The sequence below is a fragment of the Chiloscyllium punctatum genome, chromosome 20, assembly GCF_047496795.1.
Source record: "Chiloscyllium punctatum isolate Juve2018m chromosome 20, sChiPun1.3, whole genome shotgun sequence".
Classification (NCBI taxonomy): Eukaryota; Metazoa; Chordata; class Chondrichthyes; order Orectolobiformes; family Hemiscylliidae; genus Chiloscyllium; species Chiloscyllium punctatum.
In genome coordinates, this window is record NC_092758.1 from 18,231,272 (window position 1) to 18,256,592 (window position 25,321).

The window sequence follows — 25,321 nt, forward strand, 5'->3', positions numbered from 1 at the left end:
GAAAATACCTTCAAAAGAAGCTCTTTTACAAAAAGAGAAGGTAAACTGAATGTTTTTTTTACCCACAATACACGGAAGACAATATTAAAGGGTGAACAATTTAAAACAATGAAACTGCAGCTTCCAGAACATTTAGTGTAATGCCAGGTTCTATAGTAGAAATGGTGGACATGGTCATACATTCAACAGTTACAGAAGTTGCTTTTATTTACATCCATCAAGAAAACAAAAATAATGGTAATTAATATAACCTAGAAGTTATGCAATCTAGACAATTTGTTATAGCAGGAGCAATTTCTGTAATGCTTCTACCAGAACTGAAGTTAGGAGAGAGCATTCCCCCCAAACCCTTATGGCCTGAAAAGGGCAAATCAGATTAACGTTAATAGCCTGCATTTAGTAGCTTTAAAATAGCACAAATCCCAAGACAATACACAGTACTTTCTTAAAACAAAATTTGCCAGAAAGATTTAGCGCAGCATCTCAAAAGAAAGTTATTTATAAAGGTTTAAGAGAAGAAATTCCAATATGAGACAGCTGCCAACCACTGGAGAAGCAAACTAGGAAGCACCAGAATTGGAAGAATTCATAAGTCTCAACAGGCAACTAAAAGTTAGAGATTGGGGAATGCAACACCATAGAGGGATGTGAACACAAGGGAGACAATTTTGAAGAAGTTCAGGCTTTGCGAGACTGGAAGCCATGAAGATCAAGGAGTACAGGAGATAATGGTCAAGCAAGATTTTTGAGAATTGGGATACAGCAACAGAATTCTGCATGAGTCCATACTTGCAGAGAGCAAAAGCAATTCAAGAAGAAGCATAAAATAATTTGAGGATGGCTAGTTTAAGTGAATAAAAAAGGGATTTGGAGATGTAGATGGAAATCAAAGACTGGCAGGGGAAAAAAAAATGACATTCTTCAGAGGAACTACTTCATATGCAAACTATACAGATTTCCACAAGGCAAACAGAAAGAGGAACCAAAGTTAGTGCTCACTGCATAACTAAAAGCAGAAATTAAAATGAACATTGATCCAGTAGACATGCTGAACAGACAAGAAATTAAAAGGAAACAAGGCGTAGAAGTTACATAATTCTTAGAGCAGCAGAAAAGGTAAATCGGATCTTTAAGAAAGTACGCTGTATATTTATGGCATCAAAAAGCCTTCACAACAATAAAGTCAATGAAAATCGGGTGAGATTCTCCCCTGCGTGCAGCCATATCCAGCTTAAAAGGAAGACAGTCATGGTTGTTCAAAGTCAGTCTTCTCAACACCAGGATATCGCTAAAAGGGTTTGTCAGGGTAGTGTCTAAGTCCCAACCAACTTCTGATATTTTATCCATAACTTCCCAGCATCATAAAGTCAGAAGTAGGGATGTTTGCTGATAGTTGTTTAACACCACTGTGACTTTTCAGATACTTTAGTAGGTCATGTGGAAATACAACAAAACCTGGACAATATCCAGGTGTGACTAACAACTGGTAAGTAACATTTCAGAACAAAAGAGCTAAAAGTGGAAATAGGCAATTTTGCCCCTTGACTCTGCTGTGCCATTTAATATGATCATGACTGATTTCATCACAGCCTTAACTCTACTTTCTTCCCCTCTTTTCACAACACTTTAACTCATTAAATAGAGAAAAATTGCAACACAAAGGGATTTAGGCATACTTGTGCACAAAACATAAAAGCTAGCACACAGGTACAGCAGATAATCAGGAAGCCTAATGGAACGTTCACCTTTATTTCAAGGGCAACGGAGAATTAGGGTAGGGAACTCCGACTCCAACTATACAAGATACTCTTTTACTACTGTGAAAGATTATTTCATTGCAGGCTGTTCAGAGCAAGTGCACCAGGATGTTCCTAATCTGGAAGGATTGTCTTTTGAGGAAAAGCTAAACAGGTTGGGGCTTTGCTCACTGGAGAGGTGATCTCATTGAAACACACAGGAATCTTTCAGGGTTTGACAAGACAAATGCTGAGAGGGTACATCCCCCCCATGGGAGAGTCTGAGACCAGAGGGCATAGTCTCAGGGCCAAAGGATTTGTTTCCATGCTGTAAAAGTCTATGAATCCATACAATACTTTTTCACATACAAATTCACATTCAATTTATATAAAACAGTATCATCCCCAGCAAAAGTTGATTCTTATCAACTAAAACATTGCGATTTATGATCATTTCTGATGTCTTTCTGCAACGAGGTACAATGAAATGCAATTGTGGGTTTTGGAAAGTGATAGATGTAGGAGCAGAGAGTTGCAAGGAGGTGGAATTGTAAGAGTATGGTAGTGGGTCAATTTTCTTTTTTAAAAAGCTATTTATTGCAGGATTTATTCAAGACAGCAATTGGGCCACATCCCTTGCAACAAAGGAAAAAATTAAAATTGTATGCGCACACATATCAATGAGCCTCAGTTAATCATAGGACAGTCCCATCCAAAGTGCCTGCTCCAGAATCACTACGAAATAAAAACTTTTAACCCACTGCTCGTCTCACAGAACTACACTTTAGGAACCTGGAAGACTCAGACATCAAATAAAGAACTATTACCTCCACTTGGAGCTGGTTCAGCTTTTTTCGCAAGTCTGTTGTGTCCTCCCCTGAATTAAGCTTCTTGTGGAAATCCAGCTCTGCATCCAGTAATTCCTTCTGTGCCTGAACAGTTAAAATAGAAAATAAAACATTTGAAACACATTACTTCACAAATGTGGGTATCATTGGCAAGACCAGCATTTGTTTTCTATCCTTACCTGCCTTGGAATTGAGGAACCTGCTGGACCATTTAAAGAGGTTAGTTCAGAATCAAATATATTATTCTGGATCTGGAAAACCATGTAAGCCAGACTTAGGCAAGGATGACAAACCTTCTTTCCACAAAGACGTTAGTGAACCAAGTGGGTTTTGCAGAGATCGATGGCTGTTTCATTGCATAGTTACTGAGACTAAGCTTATATTCCAGATTTATTACTAAATTTAAATTCCACCAACATGTGAGCTTGTGTCCCCAGTTATTAGTCCAAAATCAAGACCACTACACCACCTTGTCACCAAATTTTTAAAAAAATAGTATTTTAATACAAGATATGCAATCTTTACATTAATGTATTCCTTAATCCAAATGTCCTCAAAACCAAATATCCTTTTATCCTATAATTAACTGTGGGGTATTGCTGTGTGGAAAATTAATTGCCACGTTTTCCGACACCATACTGCAGGATCCATTTCAAAAAACTATCTAATTGGTTTTGTGATGTATTGAAAAGGATTATGTAAATATCTATGAGAAGATTGTGGGTTCTAAATCTCCCTGTGGAGGCTTCAGCACAATTTGGGCTTTGCAACATTGAGGGAATATTGTGTTGTCAGAGATGCTGTCTCTTGGACAAGATGTTAAACCAAAGCTCTGTCAGTTTGCACATGTGGACGTAACAAATTCGATGACACTATTTGAAGCAGGTCAAGTATGTTCTCCCTGTATCCTGACCAATGTTTATCCCTTAATCTTCAGTTAGCTGATCATTATCTCAATGTTGCTCATCAGTCCTTGTTGTGTGCATATTGGATTCTGTTTCCTACAATAGCAATTACATTCCAAAAGTAGCTCCAAGGCTATAAACCACACATATTCTCAAAGGAATCAAACAAACCCAAGTTATTCATTTTGTCACAGTCGTGCTATGCTTTGTGCTAATTCCAGCATCTTTTCAACTACTCTTTGGTTAAATTCCTTTAACGTTCTTCTTGCAAAGTGCACAGGGGTCAAACTTGCCGTGATGCATGACAACAACTGTTACTAAAAGATTAATGATTGGCACCCATTACTCACAGAAATTGCAAGGGTGTGTAAAATGTTTATGCATATTTATTACTAACTGTGCCTCATTTGGGGGTCTCAGAATTGCACATTAGAGCATGGGTTGCTCAGTTTCAACAGTGTCTCTCATTAATTAATCTTAAAGCTGACTTCTATGACTGCCTTTGTTCAAATTCCATTGAGATCTGTATTCAAAAGAACAATACTTAGACTTTTGGCATTCTTGAAATTGATGCAGAAGAACCTGTGTGGACTTTAGTACAGTCCAGAGCTGAAAAGGACAGTAGTCAGAAGAAAAGAATCATTCTTAGAAAGCATTAAATCAAAAAAAACAAACAAGTCCAGTAACTCTGTTAGCTATGCAAATCAATTCATTTGTCTTGTTCCTTCATGCACATATTCCCCAAGGTAACCATACACAATCTGGTACAAAAACAAAGTCTCTAAGACCAGGACAAAACAGTTCAGTTCAAATACTTATTTTTTAAAAAAGATTAATTTAACCGCTTGATCACCATATTATTCAATCTTAATTATAAACCAGAACAGATTTATTTGCATTTCCCAGTCATTTATACTGCCTGGAATGGGCAGATTGCCTCACAAAGAAAGGTTCAACAATCTAAGCCTGTATTCTCTTCTCATTAGAAGAGTCAGAGGTGACTTGATTGAAACATACAAAAGGGTCTTGGTCAGGTAGATATGGAAAGGATGTTTCCTCTTGTGGGAGAATCTAGACCTAGGGTTTACAGTTTAAAAATAAAGGGCCCCCATTTAAGACCGGGATGAGGAAAATATTTTTCCTTCAAAGCACAAGTGTTTCTGGAATTCCTTTCCTCAAAATACAACAGATGGAGAATCCTTAAACATTTTTATGGTACATGTAGACAGATTCTGGATTACCAAGGGGACTAAATAATTATTGAGAATATGTAGGCAAATTATGAGGGGCATGGATAGAATAAATAAGCAAAGTCTTTTCCCTGGGGTCGGGGAGTCCAGAACTAGAGGGCATGAGTTTAGGGTGAAAGGGGAAAGATATAAAAGAGACCTAAGGGGCAACTTTTTCACACAGAGGGTGGTGCGTGTATGGAATCAGCTGCCAGAGGAAGTGGTGGAGGCTGGTACAATTGCAACATTGAAAATACATTTGGATGGGTATATGAATTGGAAGGGTTTGGAGGGATATGGGCCGGGTGCTGGCAGGTGGGACTAGATTGGGTTGGGATAACTGGTCGGCATGGATGAATTGGTCCGAAGGGCCTGTTTCCGTGCTGTATATCCCTATGACTCTATGGAGATTGAGGTTAAAATCAGGTCACCCTTGCTTTTCTTGAATGGCAGAACAGGTTTGAAGGGCCGATGGATTGACTCTTGTTCTTTGTTCACATGTCTGATTAAATGACATTCTTTGAAAAAGCTTATTCTATTACTATAACCCTCTGAGTAAGTAAATAACATATTTCTTCAGTTTTGTTTTAGTGAGACAATAGTTAATTATACATTTTAAAAAGGACTAACATCAGATTTGGATTTCAGTTGTGATGGAGCCGATGACGTTGATGCTGATGTTGCTTTCAGTTCATCACGTAATTGAGATATTCTTTCCGTCAAGTCTTTAATGGTTTTCATTATTTTAGCTCTTTCATCTGCTTTCATACTTTTATTTTTTTCCAGTTTGCAAATTAACACCTGAATTCATGAAAAAAAAGATATACTGATTAGTCTAAACTGGATACAGTCTATGGGTGGAAAATATGCAGTTCAAAAGGGCAACATTCCACATGCTTGAATATCCTAGATTGAAGTTTCAACCCTCCTATGAATCAAAGTAATGTTTCACATCCTTTGTGACCATGATCTTAGTACATTATCCATCCTCATCCTTACCCACCACTCTGCACGCTTTGTTCTTGCAGACTTCATCTTATTCCAACCCTCCCCCGGCTATTTCTGTTACCTCCTACTCCTCAAGTTAAGGATTGTTTGTTTCACCAACCCTTGCAAGACTCTGAAATAAAGCAAAAAAAAAAATCCAGATCTTGGAGATTTGAAACAAAAATTGAAATTGTAGTTAAACCTGAGATAATCCCAAACTCTACTGTCCATATCCTAACATGCACCATATCCAATTTACTACGTCTCACTGTGCTCAATGACCTGCACTGTTTCTGGCAAGACTTTTTTTTTAGAAAAATACGGCGCAGTACAGGCCCTTCGGCCCTCGATGTTGCGCCGACCGAAGCCTACCTAACCTACACTAGCCCAATAACCTCCATATGCTTATCCAATGCCCGCTTGAATGACCATAAAGAGGGAGAGTCCACCACTGATACTGGCAGGGCATTCCATGAACTCTCAACCCGCTGAGTAAAGAATCTACCCCTAACATCTGTCCTATAACTACCACCCCTTAATTTAAAGCTGTGTCCCCTAGTAACAGCTGACTCCATACGCGGAAAAAGGTTCTCACTGTCAACCCTATCTAAACCCCTAATCATCTTGTACACCTCTATCAAATCTCCCCTAAACCTTCTTTTCTCCAATGAGAACAGCCCCAAGTGCCTCAGCCTTTCCTCATACGATCTTCCTACCATGCCAGGCAACATCCTGGTAAACCTCCTCTGCACCCGTTCCAGTGCCTCCACATCCTTCCTATAGTATGGCGACCAAAACTGCACACAATACTCTAGATAAGGCCGCACCAGAGTCTTATACAACTGCAACATGACCTCAGGACTCCGGAACTCAATTCCTCTACCAATAAAGCCCAGTACGCCATATGCCTTCTTCACAGCACTATTTACCTGGGTGGCAACTTTCAGAGGTCTGTGTACATGGACACCAAGATCCCTCTGCTCATCCACACTACCAAGTAGCCTACCATTAGCCCAGTAATCCATCTTCTTATTACTCCTACCAAAGTGAATGACTTCACATTTAGCTACATTGAACTCCATTTGCCACCTTTCTGCCCAGCTCTGCAACTTATCTATATCCCACTGTAAGTTGCCACATCCTTCCTCACTGTCAACAACTCCACCGACTTTCTTATCATCCGCAAACTTGCTCACCCAACCTTCAAGCCTCTCCTCCAGGTCATTTATAAAAATGACAAATAGCAATGGTCCCAAAACAGATCCTTGCGGAACACCGCTAGTAACTGCACTCCAAGATGAACCTTTACCATCAACTACTACCCTCTGTCTTCTTCCAGCCAGCCAATTCCTAATCCAAATCTCTAATGCACCCTCAATGCCATACCTCCGTAATTTTTGCAGTAGCCTACCATGGGGTACCTTATCAAAGGCCTTGCTAAAATCCATATACACATCTACTGCTTTACCCTCGTCCACTTCCTTGGTCACCTTCTCAAAGAATTCAATAAGGTTTGTAAGGCACAACCTGCCCTTCACAAAACCATGCTGACTATCCTTGATCACATTATTCCTATCCAGATGTTCATAAATCCTATCCCTTACAATTCTCTCTAAGACTTTGCCCACAACAGAAGTGAGACTCACTGGCCTATAGTTACTAGGGCTGTCCCTACTCCCCTTCTTGAACAAGGGGACCACATTCGCTATCCTCCAGTCTTCAGACTTTTGTCAGACAGCATATACAACATCCAATTATTGGAAGAGTAGAAATTTCTCCCAATTAAATTTCAAAACAGTCACAGCATTTCTTTTGGTTCCCCTGCAAATACCACTCCTTAGGCAACTCTCTTCTGGTCAATTGCAGGACTGTATGATAATATTTCCAACCCAAGTCCTATCTAAACGCAGGACAAAATTTTGACCACACATTCACAGTCACCGAGACCACCTACTTCCACAAAGTAACACTTGACTTTACCCCTATTAATTCATTTACCAGGGGTCAGTTAGCTGGACAGCTGATTTTTGATGTAGCATGATGCCAAAAGAATGGGTTCAATTCCCACACTGGCTGAGGTTATCATGAAGAACTCTTTCTCAACCGCTTCCTATGCTGTGGTGACTCTCGGATCAAACGACCACTAGTTCTCAGTCTAATGAAACAGCACATCTATGGCCAGTTATAACTATGGTCTTTACCTTTGAGAGCTCATCTGTTGCTGAAACCCTCATATATGTTTACAGAATTATTCTGAAGCACTGCTGATTAATCTTCCATATTTTACACTCTAAACTGGAGATATTCCCAAACTCTGCTGTCCATACCCTAACATGCAGCATATCCAATTTACGACCTCCCACTGCTCAATCACCTACACTGCTTCAATTTTAAAATTCTCATCAACATGTTTAAATTCTTAATTGACCTTACCCTTCCCTAACGCTACAATCACCCACGCCCGACAACCTCCAAGATATCAACACTCCTTTAATTCTGCCTTCATTCCCAATTTTAAGTGCCCCATCATGCCTTCGACTACCAAGGTCCGAAGCTCTGCAATGCCCTCTCTAAACTTCTTATTTCTTTTGAGAAACTTCGTAAAACCTATTTTTGGTCATCTACCAAATATCTTTTCTTGCGGTTTGGTATCCTGTGAAGCACCCCAAAATGTTTTCTTACCTCAAAGGCACAATATAAATACACGCTCCTGTTGAAAGGTGCTGTTGTGAATATCTACATCAGGCTCTTCACAATTCTTTAACGTTTTATGCTGCCTTTCATTTTATTATATTCTAGTATTCCTTTTAAGTATTTATTTCCCCAGTGAATAGTTAGGCAGCCATTTAATATCAAAATATTTGCTAGGTAAATCTGGCAAGCAAATATTCTTGAATGCACAGCAAAAAGAGAGGATGGACAGAAATTTCATCAAAATTAGTCTAGATGTTCTTACCTTCTGGCACTCAATTTGTTTTTCTAACATCTCTTGTTTCTTTTTCCGCATATCTTGCTGTAACTTTAAAGCTTCCTAAAATTGAAAAACAAAATCAAATGAATGATTATCACTTCAATTCAAACAAAGTTTGTGCACACTGTGCACAGTGATAAATTTTCATTTCGTTCATGAAACAGTATTCAAGATGTAAACTTTCCACTTTTTATGAAGGTAATTGCTCAAAATTAGGATAGATTCTCAATGAAACAATCCAAAAACTCTCAAGTAAGATCATGTGTGTCACCGATGTGGTACAGCTTTAATAATTATTTTTTCCTTAACAAGAAAGACAGAATCTAATTCCGCAGTTCCAGTATCACTCAATTAAACTAGGAGCACAATTTTTTACCATCTTGACTGAATAATTAATTTTAATATTACGTTCTCGATTTCCCACTTAATGGTCCACACTCGGCAGAACGTGCCTTTGATGTTAAGGGCGGTCATTCTCACCTCATCTAGGGAATTCAGCTCTCTGATCCATGTTTGAACCAAGACTGTATTGAGGTCAGCAGGTGTGTGGCCCTGGGTGTCAGTGAGCATATGATTGCTGAGCAGATGCTGCTTGATAGCAATGTTGATGACATCTTCCAATACTTCGTTGATGATATGACAGTCGACTGATGAGGCGGTAATTGGCTGGGTTGGATTTGTTCTGCTTTTTGTGTACAGGACAAACCTGGACAACTTTCCACATTACAGCACTGGTATCTACCTGACAATGTACTGGAAGATCTTGGCAAGGGGAGCAGCAAGCTCTGGAATCTTCAGTATTCTTCAGTCTTTTTGCCACAGTATTGTCCAGCCCATAGCCTTTGCAGTATCAAGGGGGTACCTCCAATTTTCTTGATATCACACGGGAGTGAATTAAAATTGCTGAAGACTGGCATCTGTGACACTGGGGACCACTGAACCAGGGTGAAATGGATCATCCATAAATGAAGGCAAGCATCCAGTATGCTTACACCTTCAGGAATATATGGACTCGTACACCAAGGGTCCCTTTCTTCCTTAGTACTCCCTAGGGACCTACTATTCATTGTGTACATCCTCCCCTTACTAGCCTCCAAAAATGCATGACCTCATACTTATCAAGAGTGAATTCCATCCGAAATTGCTCCGCTCAATTTACAAGCTGATCAATATCAGACTGTAGCCGGAGACCATCCCCCTCACTATCAGTAACACCATCAATTTTTGCGCCATCTGCAAAGCTTCTAATTATACCTTCTAAACTTACTTCCAAGCCATTAGCATACATAACAAACAACAAGGGTTTGCATCAATCCCTGTGGTACACCACTGGTCACAGGTTTTCAATTACAAAAACATCTCTCTACCATCACCCTTTGTCTCCTGTTTGCAAGCCAATTTTGGATTCAGTTTACCAACTTGCTTTGTCCCATGGCTCTTACCTTTGGAATCAGACTTCCAAGTGAAACCTTTTCAAAAGCCTTACTGAAGTCCACATAAACCATATCAGCAGCACCATCTTCATCAGTCTATCTCGTCCCCCTTTCAAAAAACCTATTAAATTCGTCAAACAGGATCTCCCTTTAACAAATCTGTGATGACTACTCCTGATCAATCACTGCCTTTCCAAGTATTGTTTAATCCAGTCCCTCAGAATTTTTTGGAATTATTTCCCGATTATGATATCAGATGAACTGGTCTGTAATTACGTGGCCTACCCCTGCTGTCCGTTTTGAACAGAGGAACCACATTTGCTATCTTCCAATCATCTGGCACTTTACCTGTGGCCAGTGAAGTATTAAATATCGACATTCGGGTATTAAATACCTAACAGTCTCCTCCCTTGACTCCCAAATCATCCTGGGACATATTTCATCAGGCCCTGAGGATTTATGCACCTTTAAGCTAGCTAAAACAACTAACATCTCCTCCTTATTAATCTTAAAATGTTCTAAATCCTTACCATTCCAACTACAATGTCTCTCTCCTCTGTGGATACAGAGGAGAAGTGCTCATTCAAGACATCACCCACATCCTCAGGCTCCATGTGCAGGTTGCCCCTTTGACCTTTAATAGGTTCCACTCTTACTCTTAACATACTTATGAAAAGTCTTGGGATGGAAGATAAGCTTTGGGTAGTTAGGAAGCATGCTGTTCACACTAAAAACAGCCATTTCAACCATAAACAACTCAGCTCCCCTCTACTGCTGCACCCTCCCTCACCAACCTAACAAAAAGCCAATAATGGCAAACTGAAGAATGCAAATATCTTTGAATGCGAAGGGAAGGTCAGAATCTTTCTCACCATCTCCATACTCTTGACCTGATGAAGGAGGGAACTTGATGGATTAAGCCAAGACAAGGCCCTGAGTAACTTTTGCAGTTGAGTCCTGACTGACTTCAAACAATGACAATCATCTTCTTTTTGTCTTTGGCGCTGAAAAGATTTCCCCTGGATTTCCAATCATTTCAATTTTGCTTAGGCTCCTTGATGCCCAATCAAATGTTATCTGGTGCCTGTCTGCCACTCTTGTCCCATTACAATTAAACCAGTGACAGGGATGGTCTTGGATGCCAGTGAACCAATTGATGCCCTTATAATGGCGATTAAGGGCCATTATAAGGGCATCTGCCAGGATTTAACCAATGATAGGGGAGGCCCAGCAAGTGCCCAGCCTCGCAAATTTCACTTCCAGGCTGTTTGTATATGAGGAAAATCTCCCCTTAAGAAACTTTATAGGCTGAGTGGAAAGCTCCCTTAAAGTTTAGATCCCTCTCCACCCACTCCACCACCCAATGTTGATCTCCTTCCAATGGCCTCTCAAATCCTACGACTTAACAGAAACATTGCCTCAAACCAACTAATGGGTAAGTACGGAAGGTAAGAAATCAGATACCTCAAGTAATTCAACCCTTTGGCTGGGTGATGACTGAAAAGTATGAGTCACTGATTATGCCAGGTTGTTGTTTGATTTGTTGACTTTCCCAATTTTGGCACAAGTTCCAAAACTTATTGAGTAAATCCTTGCAGTGTTTACTGAATGCCTATTTGTTGTATCTGGTACATAGGTCAATACTGGATATTTCATCAGATTGTATTCTTCTTGCAGATTGGAGAAGGATTGCACCTTTTCTTCCCTCAGTACACGAGATGGCATTTTTTGTACATCATTTTATAGCAATATTGTTATTCCAGGTATATTTAATTAACTGAATTCAAATACTGCTACAGCAACGAATAAGTTTAGGAATTACAGAAATTCACATTTTAGTGCAATATCTTTACATGTCCAGGCCTCTGGACTGCCAATGTAGCACACAGGGATCGGTGTGTTCTTCTGCTTGAAAGGCAACCCTAGCGTAAGGTGACAAATAGAATTTTGGCTTTTATTGCTCAGGGCTAGAATTTTAAAATAGTAAAGTCCTTTTACAACTGGTTGTATGTTCCAGGATGTACCTGAAATACTATGTAGAGTTCTAACCTAAAGGGTTTACTGGCATTTGAGGTGGTTCAAAAGAGATTCAATAGATTGATTTCTGGAATGAAGAGGTTGACTAATCAAGAATTGCTGAACAGATTAGACCTTTATTCATTACAGTTTAGGAAAATAGGAGATGTCTTATTGTTTCTGAGGGGGCTTGATAGGATACACATTGAGATGTTGTTACAACTAGCAGGAGAATCTCAAACTGGCAGTAGTTACACAGTCAGAGATACCCACTTAAAACTGAGATAAAAAGAAATTTCTTCCAGAGCATTGTAAATGTCTGGAATTCTCTATCCCAGAGTGTTGTTATCACTGAAATTATGCAAAGAGAAGGTACACAGATTTTTGGAATAACTTGGGAGTTGAAAGCTATGAAGAGTTGGCATGACAGGGATTCAGACGGGGGAGATCAGCCATGATCTTATTGAATGGCAGGGAAGGCTTGATGGGCTAAATGGCCTACTCCTGATCCTATTTCACATGTTCTTAAACTATTCCAGTAGCATATCACTATGCCACTGCACTCTTCTGCTGTTCTAGGAGCTTTCAATACATCTGCTTAAAACTATAAATTAAATCCAGCATTCAAAAACTCACTTGGAAGTGCAGGAAATTTAGTTCAAAAATGAAATGAAGTGCGAAAGATCACAAAGAATACGGGTAATAACTTCGAGAGTACCTGTTTTTTCTTGAGCGCTTCTTTTGCTTCAAGTGCTTTACTGGATGTAACAGGAGATTTATGATTTGTCTTTGTGACTGCAGAACTATACCCTGGCTTTACCAGGCTTGTGGAGGTAGGAGGTCCCTAGGGGAAACAAAGGTAACAGAAAAAACTGTTTTGTCCAATCTATCAGTAAAAGAAGCAAAGTGATAGCAGAGAAAACATTTTCAAACAGCAAGTGGTCAGTGCATGGAATACAATGCCTGTGTGTGGGGTGATGGCAAGCTCAAGTGAAGCAATTAAAAGGGAAGTACATGATAATTTGAAAAGATACAACATGCAGGGATATAGAGAGAAGCAGGAGAATGGCAGTAGGTGATTTGCTCATATCCTGGAAAGTCTGATGTGTTGCATTACCCCTTTATGCCCTCTTTGACTAACATTTGTCTTTCTTCAGTTTAGCTGAATCACTCTTAGTTCCTTCATTCCAAGCGCAACCACAACAGCTCCAACCAATGCATCGTATTCCAGCCAATGCAGCACACCTGTCAACATCATCATTAAGGATATCTACTTGGCCCCCATCCCCATGCTGCATGTGAGCAACAATACTTATACACTGGATCACTTTTCATATGCATACTTATGAGAACAAGCTCTACCAGTCCACCACCAATGAACCCACTTTGTACTCTTCTTCAGTTGTCAGAGTACCCGTTCACTATCCAGTCTTAGTTCAACTAGAATTAACATTAGTTAACTCAACTTGGTTCAATTAGATTAAACATCATGCACACAAACTGTTGCTGCTGGTTTGTTTCAAAAATTCCATACCTCAGCTCCAGTTCTAATTTCTAGACACCATTAGGCTGAACTGACTTGAAACCTGAACATCATATTCAATCTTCAGCTGAGTTTCCATCTACATCTGGCCTGCTGCTAAGACCCACTGTCTGCAATCTTCCCAGCATCATTCCCTTACCAATGAACTCTACTGCCTGACTTATACTCGCTTCCAGTTCACGAAACAGCAAGTGTAAATGTTTTTGTCCTTTTCATTAAAATTCCCACAGAACCTAGCTGCTCTCTACTTTTTCTGCTTTGAAGATGTTAAATAAATGCTAGAAGAGAAGCATTAATGTGAAACATTCATTACCTGTGAAGCTTCTCCGACAGCCCCAAGCTGGCTAGAACAGGTTTGTGTTCCATCAGACGGATTTCCAACCAGGGAGCCAAGTCGTTGCTTTACTGTTGCATTTGTTAGTACAAAAGATCCTGGGCTTTGGTTTCGGTTTAATATCTGGAACATAGATAATAAATTTGTGATAACAGGTGTTAAAGTTCAACACATGGCTTTTTTGCTCACAATCCATCTTAAAAATCTTATAATCATATGTTTGTACATTTGGAATGTGATTGAAGCATTTCAAAAACAGTTCAAATTGGGTGAAAACTGACTCTCGTATCATTTTACGTTAGAGTCATTATTGTATAGTAAGAGCCCATTAAGGCCCATGGTGTCTACATTAGCTGTTGAGTTCAAAGTTTAAAATACAACCTTATCCTAAGTAGTAATAAAATTTAAGAGGAATTACTAAGAAACAATATCTTTGCAATTTTATAAGCACAAGTTGTAACAAACATGCACAAAGTAAACTATAATTAGACTGATTACAGAAGGTAAATAAAACTTCCTAAAAGAATTCCTATAACACATGCAACCAGAGTGAAATCACCAGCTGCTAACTTTCAGCAGAAATCAGATTTCCAACTTCCCACTTTTTAAAACACTTCTAGTCCAACTGAAATTAAGCAACAATCACCTTTGCAGGTTGTTCAAACGAGGCAAACAGCTGAAAGAAGGGAGAAAGAGGAGAAGTGATGGAAAATAAAAAAAAAGCAAAAGTGTAGGAAAAGAAATCACAGACATCAAAGAAGAAGAAAAGTAACACAGGAGATAGAAACACTGTCAATATCCTATTAAAGAGGGTGGTGTTGAAATGGGTTTTGGTGGTAGTGGCTTTAAGAGGCAGACAGCCTTTCGTTGTACCATCCTCAAACAACACAGAATCAGATATGCTCTTAAAATCCACTATCAAACATGCTGTCTGTTTTGAATAACTCTTGATGATAGGCTCGAGAGTGTGGTGCTGGAAAAGGACAGCAGGTCAGGCAGCATCTGAGGAGCAGGAAAATCGACGTTTCGAGCAAAAGCCATTCATCAGGAATGAGGCTGTGAGCCGACGGGGGTAGAGAGATAAATGGGGGGGGGGGGGGGGGGAGGTAGTTGAGAGTGCAATAGGTGGATGGAGGTGGGTGTAATGGGGATAGGTTGGAGGGGAGGGTGGAGCAGATAGGTGGGAAGGAATATGGACAGGTAGGACTGGTCACGAGGGCAGTGCTAAGCTGGAAGGCTGGAACTGGAATAAGGAAGATGGAGGGGAAATGAGGAAACTGGTGAAATGCATATTGATGCCATTAGGTTGGAGGGTCCCGAGGTGGAAGATGAGGCGTTCTTCCTCCAGACGTCGGGTGGTTAGGGAGTACCGATGGAGTAGGCCCAGGAGCTACATTTCCTCGGCGGAGGGAGAGGAGGAATTGAAGTGTTCGGCCACGGGGCAGTGGGGTTGGTTGGAACGGGTATCCTGGGGATGTTCTCCGAAGCGCTCAACAAGTAGGACTGATGATAGGCTGCTGAGCATGACAGTGTGCAAAGTATATGGAAAGTCCTTTTTTGACAGTGATTATATCTACAACTGTTGAACTCTTTGCTGTAGTGAAGTTCGATTTAGATGTAACTGGATGAAAGGATACTTTAGTACAGTACTTGGCAACCTATCACGTAAAATATATGAATTCCCACTGGTTTTTTTTCAGTGAGTCAGCATATCCTACACCAATAACTGATTTAGGAGAAAGGCACTCACTTTTTGCCAACGACATCAAACTAGCACACCATTTTTGAAATAACTCATTCAAAGCTTAAATTCATTATGGGGTAATTGTGGGTGTTAAAATGTATCTTGCTACTTTACACTGTAGCAGACAAAACAAGCAGGATCTTCAATAACTGTGCACCAATACAATCAAAGTACAAAATCAATTACAACCATGGTTATTGGAAAGTAAGTAGCTCCAGGGTTGGTTTTGAACTTTTGATATGAAGTCCAAGTTACAAAAAATTGGACTGCCCATTTCAGTAAGTTCACATCTCACTGGATTAGTACTTAGTATAAAATAACTTGGTAACATTTATTAGTTCTCAAAACATTAGTGCACATGCATAATTAATTTTTCCAAATGGGATGCATGTTCACATTTAAACTCATTAAAAAGGAGATGTCGATTTGGCTTCCAGATATGAAATCAAAAGGTCTTTATGCCAAGTATAAAACATGTGCCAGTTTGATTAATAAAGAGTTAGAATTGCAGCGAATAAACAGTACCTTATGAACAGTGCTATGTTGTGACACTGCTAACTGTTGTGCCTGTACTTGCTGATGTGATTGCTGCTGAACTCCATTGTTCTCTCTGTGCCAGTATACTCTAATAAACCTGTTGTTCAGTACTGCTGCAGTACTGGAAATAGCCCGTTTTGCTTCCTCATTCTGAGAGTACTGAATAAGAGCCGCTTCAGGATCACCACTAAATGCAACCTGGAGGGAGGATATTGGCAGAAAATTGCATGTTAAAACATAATGCTTGTACATTGATCTGAGAAAAATGATAGCTTCATCTTCTATTTTTGGCTGGGAACAACCTTTAGCTGATCCAAGCATGATTCCTTGTGCCATTAAAATTACAGCTAATGATCTTTTGCAGTGATAGCATCCCTTCATCTTGGCCAAAAAGTCTACGTTCAAGCCCGACCTGTCCCCAAAGTATATTAGAACTCACTAAAACAGGCTGATTAAAAACAATTTTTAAAAAATCAAACCTGGTGTAAAGTTAGCAGAAATGTTTCTAAACAATTTGTGCATGATCAACAGAGCTATAGTCATTCATCTCCTCGATAAAAATCATGACCTGGTAAATTATTAAACTTGTCTACTCTAATACAGTGCAATGACTATTGTTTTGAATATTAAGACAACAAAACTGCATGTCGAAGAAGAAAATATATGGGTGCAATATCAATATTTCAGCAATCATATTTATGGTCCTGAATTGCCTTTCAACTTAGATGGCAGTATTACTGAACAGATTTTTAAAACCATCAAGAAAACAGATTATATTGGATTTAGTTAAGAGTCATGAACTGGAACTTTTTGATACCATGTGGTAAGGATGCATCTTGAAATTTTCCTATTTGAAAGCTGACTGTTACATGATTACAAGTTGTTACTAAGGTTTAGATGCAACATTACAGAGAAATAAGTTTCACCAGTTTGCAACCAAGCCTGTACTCAGCACCTCTGTTCTTCATGACTAACAACAGTCATCAGGAACATTGTTCCTACATTGACCCTGTCTAGTCCTATTAGAACTTTATAGGTTTCTATGGGATAACCAACATGTCCATCCATTCTTCTAGAGTCTATTGAATAGACCTAACCAATCCAGTCTCTCTTCACTCATCACATCTAGTTGTCTTAAGTCTATGCCAGCTTTTTGTAGAGTAATTTAGTCAATTCCTTTCATCTCTAAAACCATGAAGATTTATTCCCTTGAAGTGCGCATACAACTTACGTTAAAGTCATTTATATTTTCTGCTCTTGGGCAGAGTTCCAGCTCATTAGCACTTGTTGAAAAAAGACATTTCTCCCTTGCATCACCCTTGAATCTCTTGTCAAAAGTCAAAAGTCTACATCCTCTCTTCTTAAGCAGTGCCTCAGAATTGGGAATGTCTCATTTCCACATCAGTTTCCACATCAGTTCTTTGCATTTTCTGAAGCAGATGATAATTTTATTGGTCAACCATTAGTCATGGCCACATGCAGAATTCAAGGGTTGGGCAGATAACAATGTTCCTGATGACTGGGGAGTCCAGAAGCAGTGATTGCAATTTAAGGATACTAGATTGGCCAGGTAAGACTAAGATGAGGAGAAATTTCTTCACCCACAGAATGGTGAGCTTCTTGCACTCTCTGCCACAGAAAGCAGTTGAGGCCATAACAGTGAATGTTTTCAAGAATGAGAAAGATATAGTTTTTGCTGTTAAAGGGATTATAATGTGATGAAAAAAAACTGCAACAAGACACTGAATCGGACATCAGCCATATTCACATTGAATGATGAAACCAGCTTGAAAGACTGGTAGAGTTTTTGGGGTTTACGAACTCTCCAACACCTCAACCACCTCTGTATGCCCCTGACAAAGTCTCCCAACGTGTTTGGCACCTTTCAAATGAACCTTCTTCATTTTCATCTCTGTAGAAAGATAGGGGCCAAGGGCAGGGAAATGGGGTTAGAGTGGATGGACATTTTGGTTGACATGGGCCAGCTTGAGTCAGAGAGTCCTTTCGAGACAGGCCTTATGACTCTCTCTATGACTCTATTTTGGTTGGTCACAAGGCTGGAATTGGCAGAAATGCTTGACCTCTTTCAGGATACCCTTAAAAGAATCCCCAAAAATCTTTCTGCTGTTCTCCTAGAAGCCTCCTGATGTAGAGTTCAGAATAGAACAGCTGCTTCAGGAGTTTAGTGTCAGGAATATGAATGATACATCTCTCCCCCAACTGACTGAGATCAATAACAAGATTTTGGGAAATATCCTCTTGTCCAATTTACTGGAACAGTTTCTTTGCCGTCCTTCTCCAAACTGGTCATAATCTTGTACACCTTTATCTGCATCTACTCTCAATCTCCTTCACTGCAAGAAAACAATCCAAGCCTCTCCAACCTAACCTTGTAGCTAAAGACCATATTCTAAAAATTAATCATTCGATTAAAAGATGGATCATTTTATTTTGAAAAGGTGAATTCTAAACTTGATGGCAATATTTTTAATCATTATTCCTTGTTCTTGCAGCTACTTTGTAAGGAAGTATCTAGTAAGTGTTTAAAGACTAAATAGAGACCTTTAATATTAATAAAACGTTTTCTTTCACCATACAGGACGCAGTACAGCAAACTTTTTATTAACTGCTATTTGTGGGACTAGGAGCGTGCTGGTTGATCAAATATTCTGGATAATCAAGAAGGATGCATAACCATAGCAAGCCCTGACCAACTGAAGCTTTGAGACATCAACATTCCTCAAACATCTACGTAAAACCATCAACACATGCCTAAAATCCATGTAAAAACACAATAAGTAATAGAAATGTAATGCAGGGAGTATACACATTACTGTTATAATTTATTTACATCATAAATACTTGGGCATAGTGGTATTTGAGGGATATAAGTTTTGCTGGTTGATCAGGTGCCAGTTAAGACACAAATTTGCTGTATTTTATCAAGATGACATTAGGCTGAATTAAAAGTCAAATTGATTTGGATTGGATGATTTGATTCGCCAAATATACTCAGGGACAGTTAAAGGCTGGCTGTCAAAGTTAATTTTGAAAGTTACTTTGAAAATAAGGAGTTAAAACGCATGATAAAGAGAGTAATGCATGCTTTTATCTTGCATATGGAATAGCCTTTGCCTCAATGGTGTAGTTGGAAGTCAAAAATAAGCTAACATTTCAATCATCAGCAGTGAAACTTCTTTCTTTGATGTATAGATTTTCGGCTGAAAGCAGGTGACTGTTCAACAGAAATATCTAATATCAATGCTCCTTTACAAACTTCAGGGAAAAAGATGTTTTTTCAAAAGGAACTAAAACTCTTCTGGCTCAATCTCCTTACCTGAATATTGACAATAGTACCAAATTTACTGAAATGTTCATTGAGCTGGGTAATGGTATTCATTTCCCTTGGGATTTTGCGGACCTCTAGCTTTGTGTTATCATAGGTGTGTTGAGTCTTCTTCTGAAATCCTTGCTTGTTTTGATGATTGAAGTTTTGCCTGCTGAATTTTGAAAAAGTGCAACATTTACATAATGATAAAGAAAACTCAAGCATCTCAGTTAGGATAAAGATTTGCCTGCAGCAAAGACTTGAGAAATTTGTTTGTGTCAAAGTTAAATCCAACTTCAAGTTTCAGTTTTGGAGAAAAGAAAGAAAAAAAGTGAAATCTTTGCATTCATTAAACTGCTACTTGAATATCCAACTTCCATCAACCTGATCATATGAAATATTACTGCCAATTTAGAGATGTGAAAATGGCTAAAATAGCAAACTGGCACATATAAAATATATAATTACCCCACTCCCCAACATTCCCCTCAAGATTCCATAAATTGTACAGTAGCACAATCGTATTATGCATCAAACGTGATAGATTTCAATTCAAAAAATGCACAACACAACAAACATCCAATTTCACCATACCAAGGGAATATACAAAGCAAAGACCAAACTTGCATTCAAAATTCAAACCAAATTCATATCTTGTTTTCTAAGTTGCTCTTTGACTTGGGATTAGAAGAGAGATTAATGCATTATGTCACATCATGTTTACATTAGAAGCAACAGAAACATTATATTTATAAATTAATCTATGGGATGGGTGAGAATAAATCCACACCAAACTAGTGGAACACAATCCTTCTTGCTGCTGATTGCAAGATACATGTGAGAAGTCTGGCCTCCATACTCATTACCCAGTCCACGTAAAACCGGTATTAGAGTATTTATTCTTCAAAATATATGTGTTATCCATTCCTCACAGTGGTAGCTCCTGCCCCAGAAAAACACAAACGTTCACAAAAACAACTTTGGATATAACAGTCCAACATTACTTTTCCATCCATGGTTTTTTCGAAGGTGGTCCATCCACAGTTACAACAGTCCTTTTCCTAGATTCTGGTTCAATAACTACACGTGAAACATTGTTGCTTGTTGTAGTAGCTAGAGAGATCTCGGCTTGGTTTATCTTCACAGGCACTGCAAGTGTTAAGAAGATGAACAACATCTGTTAGTCATCTAAATACACAAGCAACATAACCAAGTTGCACACAGCATACCAAATATCTTCTGAAATGTGATTTAGTTTCAATTTGGTTAAAGTCAAAGCTACCCATTAGATCAAAACCATGAAGTTACAAATTCTCAATTGACATCTTCGGCATGCAGCTTCATGGAGGTAAAAATAGAAAATGATGTCATGCTAGCATCTCAGAACAAAGACATTGTGCTGTGCAGATACAAAAACACTTCAGATGCACTTGGTGACATATAATCCGCCTCCATCATGTGGGGTTCTGCTGCATCTGATTTCAGGCTAATTGGCATTCAAGGTCGACAACATCCCTAAAAACCAATCCAAAATACAATGACCTGCAATTAACCTGACCATCATATGATAAAGATTGAAACGCACTGGAAAATTGCTTGACAATAAAAAAAAGACCGGAATCCATTTCACCTTGTTCAAGTCTATTAAAATTCTCCAGATTAAACAGAAGACTTGCCTCACACTAAACTGAAAAGCTAAAATACTTAAAACTAAAGACATTTACCAAATCCAGTTAAAATAGGAAACAGCATTCATTCCGCAATTTAAAATGATCCAATTAAGACAATACCATCACTTTGAAATACAAGCCAACTCAACTATAATAAAATTTTGCACGAGTAGCTGTTAGCTCTTCTTGCTTTTGTATATTACACAACACAGTACAAACTGTTTACTTACTTATAACTTAAACTTTCTGAATTTAGAAACAATAATTAAGTATAGCTCAAGGTTTAATGTCATTAATTGGTAGGGACAGGGGGATCAGGTATAATTTGTCATTTAAATTTAGGATTCTGTGAGTTGGCTAATTCTGTAGCTCAATGTATATTTTCTATTCTTAAAGGTTTTGTGGATTGTAGTATCTTGGTGCTCAGAGACTTTTAGGTGCAGACTCCCAAAATATGGATTCACCTTACAAACCATTTTTTCCTCATCATCAATTCAAGTTATTCAATGTTTCAGTATGTTTTTTACACTATTCAAATGATTGAGATTAACAATACAGTTCAACTCACATGGAGTAGAAACTTCTTGGTTTCTCTACAACCAATTTAGCACATGAATTAACATTTTTGGAAAAGCTTCTTCTGAATGGTTGTGCTCAAGAAATGTTTTTGCAAAGAACAAAATTCAGATATCTTAGCCTCGCCACCATTATCAGACCTGAAGGCTTTAAACAGTATTTCTCTCAATGCATTTTTACAATGTAAGCACTGTACAAAATCAAGACTTATGTTAAAAAAGTCTTCGACACTGTCAGAACATCCAAACGTGTCAAACTTTCAGTCCTGTGACAACTCCTAAGTTGTGACATAAATTCTGCAACAGTATCTTGTAAATAAGAAATTCTGAAACTAACTGAAGACCACCTGATAATTGCTTGTCATAGACAAATGCAGTATCCTTTACCTCGTGATGGGCCATCCATGGTGCTGGACGTTAAGCCAATCAGATTTGGGCGTTCAGTCTGAATTCGTGGAATGTAGTGTCGATATGGAGGCCTGGCACCACCAGTAATACTGGGAGCTTCAGGGTTATAGCCGTCAGGCTCATAGTTATCTGAAACAGAGAAGTCATATAATAATCTTTTATTGAACCTAAGTGGAACAGAAAGGTGGTATGGAGTCTGGTCATCATGGGTTCTCAGAAGTGTACTTTTAGAAGTCAAGCTTAAATTAACTGGAATCCAACTATATGCTATTTCATAATTGCTGGGAATTATTTAAAAATTCAACCACTGCACATGGAAAGCACTGGCTACACTAACTGGCATTTCTTGCTCATCTCCAATTGCCAAGAGAACAGATAAGGCTTAGCAAATTGTTGTGGGTCATGGCTCAAATACAGACCAGACCAGGCGAAGGTTGATTAATGGAAGGATGAAGCTATTTAAATGAATCGAATTTTCCTTTATTGTCAAATATACTCAATGAGTTTAGTGAAAAGTTTATATGTCGTCACTTACTGCACCGATATAGGTGCAAAGTACCTAAGCACAACTTATATACTTACAAGATCTTAGACAATTGAGAAATATAATGTCCAACATTGCAGAAACTGGAGTTCAGAACACCCAAGCATGTTTTTACAACAATCAGCAATGGCTACATATTGCCATTAGGTCAGCTGTTTGTTCCCGATTTTCACCAAGTTCAAAGTTCACCATCTGCCATGGTGCAATTCGAACCCATGACCCCAGAACATTTAAGCAGAGATTCCGAATTACCAGTTCATTACCATGACACCACTGTTTCCTTCTTATCCTCATGAAAAACAATGAATGATTCAACGCTACAGCCAAAAATTTTAGCTCAAGAATTCCCAACTGAGGTTTGCCAATCCAAGTAGTGCTACGATAGCTGCTGTGAAGCTATCGCCAACAGCCGAGTGCCCTTTGAAATGCGTTTTGGTTCAATTGGAAGGCATGTTCTAATACAAAAGGGCTGTAGATGGGATACATTGTTTAAAAAATTATTAATTATCATTACACATGTTTAAAAAATGGGTTGTGTTTTTATCACGATGGTGTCAGTATTTGTTTTGACAAAGTGGGGATTGGTGCCATTTAAGATACAAAAGGTTGAGAACTGGTAGGCTAATCAACTACTCAGTCAAGTTCGATTTCTGCTGTTTCAAAAGTGTGTGAGAAAAGATATTTTTCTTTACTTTACCTCTTTTCATCAATTCCCCCATGGTAGGTGAAATGATGAGAAGTTGAGATGGGATGGTAGGGAAGGAGAAAAGAGAGAGGGTGGTGATGAAGGGAAAGAGATAAGCCACCCCCTCAAAAACATTTACAAATTGCTCCCCTGAGCCTGGGAGTATATATAGTACACGTGAAAATGAGCTCACTGCATAAAGAATTTTGGGAAGCACTCATTTAGCTGCTGTCAAACCAGGATTAAGTAAAACTTTATAACACAAACATTAAAAGTGCACATAAATCCAGATGCCTAAAAATGAATATGTGAAGTGAAATGTGAAATGTGTTATGTAATTTCTAAAATAATTATCATAACTCCATCGTAACAGTTCTGGTATTAAAAACAGCAACTAACCAAGCCACATAGACCTTGAAAGTCTGAAATCTATGCCTAAACAGATAATCCAACTGTGCTGGTGCCATAGATACCCCAATGGCCCTCAATACTCAGGACTGGGAAAAGAAAACAAAAGGAAAACCAAATTCTAAAGGAGCAAACACACTTACACTGCACATTTTCCCTGCTATCAAGCACTCATTAGTGAAATTCGAACATGAGCAAGCTTTTCAGCTCATTGAATGGTGGAGCTGCCTCAATCAGATCACAATTAATCACTTAGCTCAATATCACACTTTCCCCTGCCATTTTAATATCTCTTTATGCCACTAGTCTCCAGAAATGTGTCTCTGTCTTGGACCTGGTAATGTTTTCACTACTGCTGAAGTCAAATTAGTAGGTCTAAGTGGTCCATGTTCCACCTTCCTTCCTGCTTAAACAGTAGGATTACGTTTGCTATTTTCCAGTCTACAGGAACCTTTCTTGAATCCACTGAATTTTACAAGATAACTGAAGAAGCTCAACAGGTCCACAGGATTTAACCTTAAGTTCAGTTAATTTTTCAAGAACTACCTATTTACTACTGCCATTTATTTTCATTAGCCCCCGATTGCCCAGTATTCCTGGGAGACTTTCTTCAGTGAAGAGACTTAAAGAAACAGTTTAGCTTCTCCACTATAAATTCTACTGTCTCAATCTGTAATGAGTCTACAATCTTTGTTTTTGTTTCCTTTTCATAATACCTAAAGAAGATTTTACTATCTACCTTTGTTTCTCACTAGTTTATATGCACACTCTCTTTTCCCTTCCTTATCAATTTATTTGTCGTCTTTTGCTGGGTTCTTAAATGCTTACAATCCTCATGTTTATCAATTTTTTTCTGGTATCCTTATAAACCATTTCCTTTGATCTAATGCAAGCTTCAACTTCTTTCACTAATCACAGTTAATTTACCTTCCATTTATAAGTTTGTGCCTTGAAGAAACTTGCATCCACTGCACAAATGTAGCATTGCTTGTGCAGCAAAGATTTTTATTTGGGCATTTCTCCAACTCACCATAGCCAAATTGCCTCTTATACATTCCTAAGGTCCTTCCTTCATATTGGAGACCCTAGTGTCATAATGAACTGTACAAAATGCCAAATTCTATTATGTTTAGGTTATGTTCTTCCCAAGGTTCCTTTGCGTCATGGTTATTACTTAGCTCCTTCTCATTACACAACATACAAACACATAAAATAGGAGTAAAAGCAGAACTTTTAGCCCCTCGAGCCTGCTGTCATTCAATAAGATCACAGTTGATCTGTCTGCATTTTGCATTTCATATTCCCATTTAGCAAGCAGATAGCCTTGCATGCCTTTGCCAAATAAGAATTTACTCATCTCTGCCTTAAAAAATAATGAAATTGACCACACCATCATGGTGACTTCAAACATTGAAGCAAT

General features: G+C 38.7%; 1 protein-coding gene across 3 annotated transcripts in view; it reads right to left on the reverse strand.

Moving 5' to 3' along the window:
* rbm27 (RNA binding motif protein 27) overlaps nucleotides 1-25,321 on the reverse strand; it is a 142,455-nt gene that overhangs the window by 60,363 nt on the left and 56,771 nt on the right. For all 3 annotated transcript variants that reach the window (XM_072590434.1, XM_072590435.1, XM_072590433.1), the window contains exons 9-17: nucleotides 22,244-22,393; nucleotides 20,616-20,760; nucleotides 19,621-19,783; nucleotides 16,272-16,481; nucleotides 13,982-14,125; nucleotides 12,844-12,969; nucleotides 8,662-8,736; nucleotides 5,349-5,519; nucleotides 2,564-2,668 (exon numbers count right to left, since the gene is read on the reverse strand). In XM_072590434.1, the coding sequence (XP_072446535.1) occupies nucleotides 2,564-2,668; nucleotides 5,349-5,519; nucleotides 8,662-8,736; nucleotides 12,844-12,969; nucleotides 13,982-14,125; nucleotides 16,272-16,481; nucleotides 19,621-19,783; nucleotides 20,616-20,760; nucleotides 22,244-22,393 (1,289 nt within the window). The remainder of the gene's footprint in view (nucleotides 1-2,563; nucleotides 2,669-5,348; nucleotides 5,520-8,661; nucleotides 8,737-12,843; nucleotides 12,970-13,981; nucleotides 14,126-16,271; nucleotides 16,482-19,620; nucleotides 19,784-20,615; nucleotides 20,761-22,243; nucleotides 22,394-25,321) is intronic.